This window comes from Protobothrops mucrosquamatus, unplaced genomic scaffold (genome assembly GCF_001527695.2).
Source record: "Protobothrops mucrosquamatus isolate PMUCROS unplaced genomic scaffold, P.Mucros_1.0 scaffold1939, whole genome shotgun sequence".
Lineage (NCBI taxonomy): Eukaryota > Metazoa > Chordata > Lepidosauria > Squamata > Viperidae > Protobothrops > Protobothrops mucrosquamatus.
In genome coordinates this window covers 209,128-221,467 of record NW_015388060.1, presented here as the reverse complement: position 1 = coordinate 221,467, position 12,340 = coordinate 209,128, and the positions used below count along the sequence as shown (strand labels likewise).

Here is a 12,340-nt window from a genome sequence, read left to right as displayed (position 1 = left end):
CTAATCAAGGAGAGAAGCAACCTAGAACTAAGGAGAAACTTCCTGACAGTTAGAACAATTAACCAGTGGAACAACCTGCCTCCAGAAGTGGTGAATGCTCTAACACTGGAAGTTTTTAAGAAGAGACTGGACAGCCATTTGTCTGAAATGGTATAGGGTTTCCTGCCTGAGCAGGGGGTTGGACTAGATGACCTCCAAGATCCCTTCCAACTTTATTATTATTAAAATATTTCTTTAGGTGAAACCAGCATCCAGGATTGGCAAGATACGATCCGCCACTATCCTGCTCCCTGGGCGGAACTGGAAATCGAGAATATTATTCTCACGCTGCCCTCAGACGCTGTACGTAGTCATGCTAGAATTGACTTCCTGCTCCAGACCTGGGATCAGATGATGAGGGCCATCGCCCACTTAGCAGCCATCCCTCCTATTTTTCCCAGGCCAGAGAGGATTGTGGCAGATGTTCAGATATCAGCAGGCAAGTATAAACTAATTCACGTCATACGTTATGGAGGAAAAACCGTAAAATATTATTGGTCTGCTTCCCTAATTTACCACTCAAAATGTGTTATAATAGAATTATTGTACTAATAGTTCCTCAGTGCACTGCAGCAAACTCGCAAGTGCACCATGGGATATTTTATTATTTAATCAATGGAATTATAAAGATCATTTATTGAAATTTAGTAAAATATCTCACCGTTCTTCTGCAAGATCTCTGCATTGCCCTGGGTCACTACAGCATAGTTTGTAAATCACCAAGAACATCATGAAAAAGTACTGAGATATTAAGGGCATCATGAACTGAGAAAATTTGGGAACCCCTGGTTTTTTTGGGGGGGGGATACCGACATCCATGTGTTGTGATTCCTCACCAGCCAGTGGATCTGGCAGCTGAGTCTGAGGAATCAGAGGAGGAGGGGCATGGAGTCAGAGGAAGGCTCTGAGGAGCTCCAAGACTTACAGTCAGACGAGGAGCCTGGCCCCTCTACTCGTGCTCAGGCTGAGACACAGCTGTGCTGGGAGCCTGAGTTGGACAGTGATGAAGAACAGTTGGGACAAATCCCGGATACACGAATGCGCAGGCAAGAGAAGCGAGTAGGACAGAGGAATGCAATGGGGCGGCTCCAAAGGCAAAGGAGAAGGCATTAGGAAGCCATGCCTTGGCTGAATTATAAAAGGGAAGGTGTGGGAGATGCTGGTTGCCAAAGGCAACCGATTGTGTTGAGGATCGAGTTTCTGTGGACTGTGTTTGTTTGCCTTAAATGAGGCAGAGATGAGCACCACACTCAGTGGTGGGATGCAAATATGTGAACAACCGGTTCTCTGTGTGTGGATGCCACTTTCAGAAGTCCATTCCAGGCCTGGGCAACAAAAAATTAGCTACCAGTTCTGCCGAAGTGGTACGAATCGGCTGAATCCCACCACTGACTGCATCCTAGAGTCAGCCATATTCACAGGAAGCCCTGTGTCTTGAACTTCAAAAGAGCTGACTTTAAAAAACTCAGAGAGAACCTAGGAAAGATCCCATGGATGAAAATCCTAAAGGGGAAAACAACCCAAGAAGCATGGGAAACTCTGAAAAATGTGATCATAAAAGCCCAGATCAGCACAATACCACTGAAAAAGAAAAGCAAGAAATTCAGGAAGAAACCAGCATGGCTGCACAAACTGACAAACTGAAAGACAAAAAGGACAAATACAAAAAATGAAAAGAGGGGCACATAACTAAGGCCGATTATCAGCAGACAGCCAGAACATGCAAAGATGAAGTCAGGAAAGCAAAGGCTCAGAACAAACAAATACTTGCAACAGAAATCATGGATAATAAGAAAAGTTTCTTCCAACATATTAACAACAAGAAAAAAGTCAAGGAAACTGTAGGTCCACTAAAGAGAGAACACAAGAGCAACCCAAGTGCAGTAATTATTATTATTTTTCTTTCTTCCTCTCTTCTCTCTCTTTCTGAGACGGTTTTAAAGAGAAAAAGAAATTGCAGGCAGAAATACCTGCAGGGAGCAGTCAAAACCTACAGTAAACTGAACCGTTGCAATGCATTTTGCTTCTTTTCCATATCTGTCCAGACATTACAGTATATGTACAGAAATGGAAGCCCAAGACTTAATGGCACTTCCTTTTGTTATCATTTTGTCGAAAAACTCTGATTATGCAGAGGTCTCTGGCTGCAGGCCACAGATAGATAAGTATTTTCAGAAATTGAAGTGATTTTTTTTTTCCAGAGGATGCTTGAAAGTAGAACAAATGCCAAAAAGCAGTTAGTTCTGGGCTAAAGCTTGTTCACCCAATCTTATTTTTTTTGTCTCTACAATGAGGGAATCTATCTAATTATATCCCTCCCAACTCTTTCCTTAGGTTGGATGCACGCTGGCTATCCAGTCATGAGTAATGTGGGGGCCCTACCGGAGATCATAGATGTGCAAGCTTTCCACACCAAAGGAACCTGGGGCCCAATCCATGAGTTGGGTCACAACCAGCAGAAAAGCGGGTGGAATTTCTCACCCCATACCACGGAAGCCACCTGCAACCTCTGGTCTGTTTATGTTAATGAGACCGTGCTGAGCATCTCCCGAGAAATAGCCCATCCAGAGCTTCTACCGGATGCAAGAAGAGAGAGGATTGAGACCTACATTAGAAACGGAGCTAATCTGGAGGACTTTGAAGTGTTCATGGCACTTGAACCCTATTTGCAGGTAAAAAACTGTTAATGGGAGGTCCCTGGTATAATACAGACAGTCCTTGACTTACAGCAGTTCATTTAGTGGCCGTTTGAAGTTACATCGGCACTGAAAAAAGCAGCATATGATTGCTTTTCACGCTTACGGCTGTTGCAGCATCAAAATTTGGATACTTGGCAACTAGTTCATACTTATGACGGTTGCGGTGTCCCAGGGTCATGTGATCGTCATATGCAACCTTCTGAGAAGCAAGGTGAATGGGGAAACCCAGTTTCTCTTAACAACCATGCTACTAACTTAGTAACTGCAGTGATTCCCTTAACAACGGTGGCAAGAAAAGTCCTAAAGTGGGGCAAAACTCAAATGTCTTGCTTAGTAACAAGACATTGTTGCTTAACAAATGTCTTGCTTAGTAACAGGATTTTTGTTCTCAGTTGTGGTTGTTTGTTGAAGACTTCCTGTACTTGAGATGAGTAGTAAGGTGAGCGGGAAAAATCATCCTCAAAAAGGGGAACAAAATCCTATCAATTGAGGGCAATTGGTGCAATGAGTTAAAGGTGTGAAAAGAATGGGTTTGTAACTTCTCTGTTTTTTATACTAGGGGCCTTTGATCTAGACAACATAGGATCATTTAGTGTAAAATAATGCAATAGCTGAGGTGTAGATCGTGGATCTATACAGTTACCCTATTTTTCTTCAGCTGCAGGAAGCCTTCGGTTGGGACCCCTACATCCACATTTTAGCGAAATACCAAACCATGAGCAACATCCCAGATGACAACCGCTACAAGATGAACCTGTGGGCAGAAACCTTCTCTCAGGAAGTCAACAGAAACCTGGGACCTTTTTTCAAAACCTGGGGGTGGCCCATTGAGGACAGCATCTCCGAGAAGCTGGCCATGTCCTACCCTGCCTGGGCTGAGGATCCCATGATACAGTATCGGCACTCTTGAAGGACCAGAAGCCCAAGACCGTCCCCATCAGTGAACACTGGAATTGGGGAGATGTGTCACTCAAAACCGAGTCTGATAAGATGAGTTAACTTGGAAGGGTTTTCAGCTGCAGCGTCAAGTCTTCTTTAGCTGTTGCGTTTGGAGGATTTCAGCTCCACTATTTGGTTGCTGCCTTTTAAAAAGAAATCTTTTTCTTAGGGGAAATATTTATTCTTGCAATTTTGAGAACCGAAGATTTTAAGCCCACGTGGAAAAAACCCCCACATACACTTATTTTAATCACTCATCCAATATGGGGAAATGGGATCTGTATTGCTAGCAACATGGGGCTAAAAGTAAAGAGAACCTCATGTTTTCGTTATAACCTCTAATAATATTCTATTAAGTTTAGTTCCCAAATTTGCACTCATTAGAACTCTTTCTAATGATGCCAAACATTTGAAATGATTATTGTTAAGCTCCTTGCTGATCTAAATAATAATAGATGTAACTGTTTGATCTTTCTCGGTGGCTTGTGTCCTCCGATCTACTGGATCCTTTCTGAACTGACTGGTTTTTTGTATTCTATCATCTTTACATCTTTTTTTTTTTTGCAGTTTCTGCTTATGCTAAGTCTTCTTTAGCGGTTGCGTTTGGAGGATTTCAGCTCCACTATTTGGTTGCTGCCTTTTAAAAAGAAATATCTCTTTCTCATAGTGCCACGCAACGCTGCAGTAATAAATTGAAGCGGGCACCTTGAGTTTTCCAAGGAAAAAATAAATCCATCCAAGGCAAACTGTATTCCTATCGTGTATTTTATCTTAAACTGACCTGGTGTTCCTCTGGTTCTGGATAAATTTGTGTGCCTCATTCTTGTTAGCCGTTTCCATGCAGAGGTCCATCAACATGCAATTAGAAATCCTGATTTAGTCCTAGAAGATAACAGTGCAGATAAAGAATGCCTACTCAGCAGTTTCCAGGACCTCCATTGGCATTAAATTGGAGGCAGGAGGTGGCAGCACCGTACCAATGAATTAAACTCGCAAGCATCCTTTAAAGGTTTACTAAAGGAAGAAGAGGAAGAACAGCAGCAAAAGAACGTAAGAGAAAGATAGAATAGAGGGCAGGGAGGGAGAATGAGAGGGAGGGGACCCCCTTGCAAAGAATGACAGGATGATCTTCCTTCCTCAAATCCCATTGGTAGACTGTGGACACCCCCTCCCTCTCTCCCTCCCTCCCTCCCCAACCAAGGCAGAATTGATAGAGCCACTGTAATTTATCCACTGTAATTTATCCAATGTTTGGGGCTGGTCAACGCATCTTCTGTTAAGAGTACCATTCTTCAAAGTGTTGGAAGAAAACTCTTCATCCTGGTTCATCCAAGCTGGGAATAAACATGGCAACTGCTTTGGGAAGAAGGTTGTAGTTTATTGGAGTGGAGAGCCAGACAGGAAGATGGTTCTGGCAGCAAGAGAAGTGAAAAAAGGGCTGAGCACATGTAGGAAGTAGGTTTTTATATCCTCTGGAGCATTTTGTTTGGAGTTGTTCCTGTGGCATGAACTTTGACCTGAGTCTGAGTGTGCCTTTCTGGTATTCTGATGGTGATGGGTCAATCTTATTATGTCCAAAGGTCATATGTCCTGCTTCCCTGGGGCTGATGACTCTTAAGAGTTTGGATGGGGTATGTAGATTTTAGGTCTTTGTCTTCTTAATCTTCTAGCCTTCCTGGATTATTTACATCTGCATTTGTACAGATTTGGTTTCTGCTTGGGGGAGGGAGACTTGGGGCTATTAAGAAAACTGGGCATGCTTTCCTGCCTCTTCAAGATCCTTTGAGAAAATATATTTTCCTGCCCTTTTAATATTTCCTTCTCTGGGGGGCTGACTTCCCACAAAAGCAAAGAAGGTATGTTTGAGTCCTCAGACTCTGAATGATGTTGTTGGTTTTTTTACTATGTTTGTCAGTTAGGAAAAGAACAATTCTTTTACAGAGATGTCTCAGAACTGTAACTATAGTTTAATATAAAGTTAATATTTGAGATGAAGAACCAAGAAAGACACGCGGAGTTATTTCTAAGTCGTTTCTTTTATTATTCCTTACCTATAGACAGAAATCCAAATGAAAGCTAAACTAAACTATAATTGCCAAACTAAAGCAGCTATTTACATCACTAACGATATACTCCGAGAATTGCCAGCTGAGCTATCTAAACTTCTCTGTCTCTCGGTCCTCTGAAATGCAGCCCCTCCCTCCTGGGAATCCAGGCTACGTTCCACCGCAATGGTTACTCCTTGCAATAATCCACGCTGATAGTTCCATAGCTTCGACGTTGGCTACACTTCCATTTATTCTCATCCAAAAGAAGACAGAGACTCCAACCTTTGCTTTAAACAGCCAGTCAGTCTTTCAATGATGTTGGTTGGTCATATGAATGGACAAAACTGTTTAAACAAACCCTGCATCTATAAAGCAAGGATAAAGATAATCATAGAAAAAAGAGAAGGCAAAAAATAACAAAGGAACTTGGTGAAAAATCTGGGCCACTGGAAACTCTTCTGGAGAAGTCCTCCTAATATCCCAGAGTCTGTGGGAAAGCAAGCAATTTCCTCTCTAGGAAATGAGAGGGTTGGGGGCCATTCCTGAAAAGGCTCTGCAAAGCTGGTTTACTTCCAATGGTAGGTAGCAAACATGGTTTCCCGGAAAGTTTTGGAAACCCCTTACCAGGGTTTCTATTACACATTCAACCAGCGTAGTTAAAATTTCACTGGCTTCATTGTTAGAACAATCTAAGCCTAATTAGCTTTAAACTAGGTTAGGATTTTTTTGGTGGTTTGTTATATAAACACGGCCTATTTAGTTAATCCTAGGTTTAATGTATAAACTGAGAAAGTGGGTTAACCAGTAACACTTAAGTATGTGAAGAAATCTCATTTCAGGTCATCTGTATATGTGACACCCGTATTCTAGCTGATCCATTTCTGTTCCTGTTCTCCTTCTATAGAACGGAATTATGGAATTACATTGGATAAACATCTTCGTAGGGAGCTATCTTGTGCCTGTAGAAACATAATAAAATACAGGATTTAAAATTGCCTGACTTCAGGGTACTTGTAGTAGGCAGTTCTTGACGTACAACTAGTTGCATCATCATCATCATCATCATCATCATCATCATCATCATTATCATCATCATCATCATAAGTTGGAAGGAACCTTAGAGGTCATCTAGTCCAACCCCCTGCTCAGGCAGGAAACCCTATACCATTTCAGACAAATGGCTGTCCAGTCTCTTCTTAAAAACTTCCAGTGTTGGAGCATTCACTGCTTCTGGAGGCAGGTTGTTCCACTGATTAATTGTTCTAACTGTCAGGAAGTTTCTCTTTAGTTCTAAGTTGCTTCTCTCCTTGGTTAGTTTCCATCCGTTGCTTCTTGTCCTGCCTTCAGGTGCTTTGGAGAATAGCTTGACTCCCTCTTCTTTGGGGAGCCCCTGAGATATTGGAACACTGCTATCATGTCCCCCCTCGTCCTTCTCTTTGTTAAACTAGACATACCCAATTCCAACAACCGTTCCTTATATGTTTTAGCCTCCAGTCCCCTAATCATCTTTGTTGCTCTTCTCTGTACTCTTTCTAAAGTCTCAACATCTGGTGACCAAAACTGGATGCAGTATTCCAAGTGTGGCCTTACCAAGGCATTGTAAAGTGGTATTAACACTTCACGTGATCTTGATTCTATCCCTCTGTTAATGCAGCCCAGCACTGTGTTGGCTTTTTTGCAACTGCAGCACACGGCTGGCTCATATTTAAATGATTGTCCACTAGGACTCCGAGATCCATCTCACAATGACTGTTCAGAGTTACAACAGGCCTCCCCAGAGTTACTTATGACCCATTTCTGAAGTTACAGTGACTGTCTCCCTGTGGTCTCATGAGTGCATTTTGAGTACATGGCAACTGGCTCACCTTTACGGCCATTTCAGGGTACCATCGTCACAGGACTGCAATTTGCAACATTTTTAAAAATCAGTTTCCAGGATCTACTTCTAGTTTCCAGCAAAAAAACACCCATTGGGGAAAATCCGATTAACAATCGTAGCTTTTCTTCACAACGGCCACAAGAAATGTTGGAATCACAGGATGCTTTGATTTACAATTGTAATGACCTACGATCATAATTCCGGCCTCAATTATTGTTGTAGGTCAAGGACTACCTGTATATCATAGTCTTTCTATTGATTTGCCTAATTAGATCATAGTTCCCCAGCCTATCTTGGACTTCAGCTCTCCTGTTTCCCAGCCAAATTGATCCAAACCCCAGGAAATCTGCTAGGTCCAATTCAGCTAAGTCAGAGAAGGCCGATCCCGATTACTAATCCCTAAAATCACAGGCTTGGTACTGTGGTATATACACAGTCCCAGAAAGCGGTACATTTAACGGAATAACAGAATAACAGAGTTGGAAGGGACCTTGGAGGTCTTCTAGTCTAGCCCCCTGCTCAAGCAGGAGACCTGATACCATTTCAGACAAATGGCTCTCCAATCTCTTCTTGAAAAGCTCCAGTGTTGGAGCACCCGCCACTTCTGCAGGCAAGTCGTTCCGCTGCTTAATTGTTTTAACAGGCCGTTGATTGTGATTTGTTTGCGCAGTGCTTTGATGTACATTTGATCAGCCAAAGAGGCTCCCACGGGCTGGGCGGGGAATCGCCATGGTGGCTTGCCAAACATAAAACTAGGATCCCACATGCTCCTTTTGGAATCTGACGTTCTGCACTGTGTTCATCTTTGTGTTCAGTTTGTACACTTATACACTTGTTGTTAGTTGCGAAGTCATGTGCGACCCATGGCGACCCCATGGACCACGTTCCTCCAGGCCCTCCTGTCCTCTACCATCTTCTGGAGTCCATTGAAGCTCACGCCTACTGCTTCAGGGACTCCATCCAGCCACCTCCTTCTCTGTCGTCCCCTTCTTCTCTTGCCCTCCATCTTTCCCAGCATCAGGCTCTTCTCCAGTGAGTCCTTCCTTCTCATCAGGTGGCCAAAGGACTTGAGTTTCAACTTCAGGATCTGGCCTTCTAAAGAGCAGTCAGGGTTGATCTCCTCTAGGACTGACCGGTTTGATCGCCTTGCAGTCCAGGGGACTCGCAGGAGTCTTCTCCAGCACCAGAGTTCAAAGGCCTCCATTCTTTGGGGCTCAGCCTTTCTTATGGTCCAACTTTCACAGCCATGCATTGCAACTGGGAAAACCATGGCCTTGACCATACGCACTTTTGTTGGCAGGGTGATGTCTCTGCTTTTTAGTATGCTGTTTAGATTTGCCACTTATACACAACGGAAGACTAATCCTGCAAAGTGCTTCTAAGCCTTCCATGAGTTCATGCCAAAAAAATAGGGAACTCCCAGAGACCTTCTCCCCGTTAGGAATGATAGGAGAAATTTACCTGGGTTCCTTCCGCTGGTAAGCAACCTTTATAAAACGAAGACCATTGTCACTGCAATCATAACGAATGAAAGAGCTAAGAGAGGAGGGGAAAAAAGGAAGTCATGAATTTTGTGGTAGCTAAATGAAGCCGTCACTTCCCACTGATTCGATATCTCTATAAGGGAGTAATTGTAGTTTGGTGGTGAAGACACCAGGCTACAAACCCAGAGACTGTGAGTTCTAGTTCCGCCTTAGGCACAAAAGCCGACTGGGTGACTTTGGGCCAATCGCCAGGAGACAGTAAGTTCTAGTTCTGCCTTAAGCATGAAAGCCAGCTGGTGACTTTGGGCCAATCGCCAGGAGACGGTGAGTTCTAGTTCCGCCTTAGGCACGAAAGCTAGCTGGATGACTTTGGGCCAATCACCAGGAGACTGTGAGTTCTAGTTCCGCCTTGGGCACGAAAGCCGACTGGGTGACTTTGGGCCAATTGCCAGGAGACGGTGAGTTCTAGTTCTGCCTTGGGCATGAAAGCCGGCTGGGTGACTTTGGGCCAATCACCAGGAGACGGTGAGTTCTAGTTCTGCCTTAGGCACGAAAGCCGGCTGGGTGACTTTGGGCCAATCACCAGGAGACGGTGAGTTCTAGTTCTGCCTTGGGCATGAAAGCCGGCTGGGTGACTTTGGGCCAATCACCAGGAGACGGTGAGTTCTAGTTCCGCCTTAGGCACGAAAGCCGGCTGGGTGACTTTGGGCCAATCGCCAGGAGACATTGAGTTCTAGTTCTGCCTTAAGCATGAAAGCCAGTTGGGTGACTTTGGGCCAGTCTCTCTCTCTCTTAACCCAACCCACCTCCCAAGGTTGCTGTTGTGGGGAAAATGGGCGGAAGAAGGAGTGTTAGGGAAGATCGCTACCTTGAATTATGTATAAAAATAATAAATATGGGTTATAAACAAACAAACAAAGAAAGTTTCCCTTCCAATTTCTCTACCTCCATTCATCAGGATTAGTGTCATTTCAAAATATAGTTTTTAGTTAAGCAGATGGGGCCTAGTGGCACCTTCAATGCTAGCCTACTTTATTGGCTAGAACAGGGATCCCCAACCTTGGCAACTTTAAGACCTGTGGACTTCAACTCCCAGAATTCCCCAGCCAGCCATGCTGGCTGGGGAATTCTGGGAGCTGAAGTCCACAGGTCTTCAAGTTGCCAAAGTTTGGGACCCCCGGGCTAGAAGCCTCTGTATGAAATTGCTCACCAAAGCTGATACAGTAATTGGTGGTACCAAACTTAAGGCTAACTGTGCCACAGGTATTCTCGCTTCCCATCTCCCCACATCCCCAGCAAAATTTCTTTTCCAAACATCAGGACTAAAAGATGGTGCAAACACCTGGCACGGCCCTCTTACCTGGATTGAGGTATTGCTTCTGCGACTGTGATCGAGGGATTGCTTCGTCATTGGTGCATCGTGGATTTAAGCCGGACCAGACCGCAACGCCGCTAGAATCCTCACACCTAATAATACCAGTGATAGGAGCCCGTGCTTGAGATTCATTCAAGCATTTATAGCTTAGTTTTTGTCCCACTTTGTATTTTAACACTTTAATCGTGGCGTGCTTGTATGGGGCGGGAACTCCGCAATATCCTATGGGGAAAGAGAAAATCAGAGGACATCCTTCCCAGACATTGACAAACCTAAATTCATCAGAATTTAGCCGGTGGCTAAACACGAACAGTCACAGCAGCATCGATGTATTTACTGACTCACGGTCCTTAGAGAGATTGGTGAGGTAGTAAAATTACTCAACTGGATAATTAACGGGCTGATTTAAGGACAGCAAGATTGATTGAAGGACAATAAAACTAAGTGTAAGCTGATTGGAATCATAGAGGTTGAGCAGAATACCTCCAGTTTGTTGTGAAGACATAGCATGCTAACTCCTACTTTACAAAATGTTCTTGTTGCAGTCACCTAGCCATCACCCACATTACAGCACAATGACCTAATTCACGCAACCTGCTGAGGTGATTAATGTGTTTCCAACAACCACAAATGTCAATTCTAAGACCAGAGATGGATCTTTATTTTCTTACAGACAGAATTGTGCCAGACTAAAGTGATAACTTCTGCGAGTCCCCTGGACTGTAAGGTGATGAAACGGGTCAGTCCTAGAGGAGATCAACCCTGACTGCTCTTTAGAAGGCCGGATCCTGAAGTTGAAACTCAAGTACTTTGGCCACCTAATGAGAAGGAAGGACTCACTGGAGAAGAGCCTGATGCTGGGAAAGATGGAGGGCAAGAGAAGAAGGGGACGACATAGAATGAGGTGGCTGGATGGGGTCACTGAAGCAGTAGGCGTGAGCTTCAATGGACTCCAGAAGATGGTAGAGGACAGGAAGGCCTGGAGGAACGTGGTCCATGGGGTCGCGATGGGTCAGACATGACTTCGCAACAAAACAACAAAGTGATAACTTTCAAATTTAATAGATTACATCTTGGAGAGTCTATGTGTGGGCATCTTTTTCTCCCTTCCTCATTACCTTCCATGACTGTTGGGGTGCTGGTGCTGAGTTGGGACCCACTGGAACTCTTCTCCCATTTTTCAGTAGGAGACGGCCCTGAAGGAAGATCAACCAAGTTAGGATCAATTTTGCAGAAATTCTACTAAGGAAAACAAACATGCTAGAGAGATACAATCAGATTCCCTAGATTGTAGTTTCTGAGTTTAGATGAAGTTGGGAGGAGATAGAAAGCTTGGGTGAAGTTGGGAGGAGATAGAAAGCTTGGGTGAAGATGGGAGGAGATAGATAGCTTGGATGAAGTTGGGAGAAGATAGAAAGCTTGGGTGAAGTTGGGAGAAGATAGAAAGCTTGGGTGAAGTTAGGAGGAGATCGAAAGCTTGGGTGAAGATGGGAGGAGATAGAAAGCTTGGTGAAGATAGGAGGAGATAGAAAGCTTGGGTGAAGTTGGGAGGAGATAGAAAGCTTGGGTGAAGTTGGGAGGAGATAGAAAGCTTGGGTGAAGTTGGGAGAAGATAGAAAGCTTGGGTGAAGTTGGGAGGAGATAGAAAGCTTGGGTGAAGTTGGAAGGAGATAGAAAGCTTGGTGAAGATGGGAGGAGATCGAAAGCTTGGGTGAAGTTGGGAGGAGATAGAAAGCTTGGTGAAGATGGGAGGAGATAGAAAGCTTGGGTGAAGATGGGAGGAGATAGAAAGCTTGGGTGAAGTTGGGAGGAGATAGAAAGCTTGGGTGAAGTTGGGAGGAGATAGAAAGCTTGGGTGAAGTTGGGAGGAGATAGAA

At 44.1% G+C, this 12,340-nt stretch overlaps 2 protein-coding genes across 2 annotated transcripts in view; one reads left to right on the top strand and one right to left on the bottom strand.

Annotated features, from left to right (window-relative positions):
• Nucleotides 1-3,690, top strand: part of LOC107294426 (TRPM8 channel-associated factor homolog) — a 10,118-nt gene extending 6,428 nt beyond the window's left edge. The window contains exons 5-7 of the mRNA XM_015823659.1: nucleotides 239-478; nucleotides 2,374-2,711; nucleotides 3,397-3,690. Coding sequence (XP_015679145.1) covers nucleotides 239-478; nucleotides 2,374-2,711; nucleotides 3,397-3,648 — 830 coding nt within the window. The 3' untranslated portion in view covers nucleotides 3,649-3,690. The remainder of the gene's footprint in view (nucleotides 1-238; nucleotides 479-2,373; nucleotides 2,712-3,396) is intronic.
• Nucleotides 3,691-6,663: 2,973 nt separating this feature from the next.
• IL15RA (interleukin 15 receptor subunit alpha) overlaps nucleotides 6,664-12,340 on the bottom strand; it is a 9,839-nt gene continuing 4,162 nt past the window's right edge. The window contains exons 3-6 of the mRNA XM_015823658.1: nucleotides 11,582-11,659; nucleotides 10,449-10,685; nucleotides 9,066-9,140; nucleotides 6,664-6,684 (exon numbers count right to left, since the gene is read on the bottom strand). Of these exons, the coding sequence (XP_015679144.1) occupies nucleotides 9,094-9,140; nucleotides 10,449-10,685; nucleotides 11,582-11,659 (362 nt within the window). The 3' untranslated portion in view covers nucleotides 6,664-6,684; nucleotides 9,066-9,093. The remainder of the gene's footprint in view (nucleotides 6,685-9,065; nucleotides 9,141-10,448; nucleotides 10,686-11,581; nucleotides 11,660-12,340) is intronic.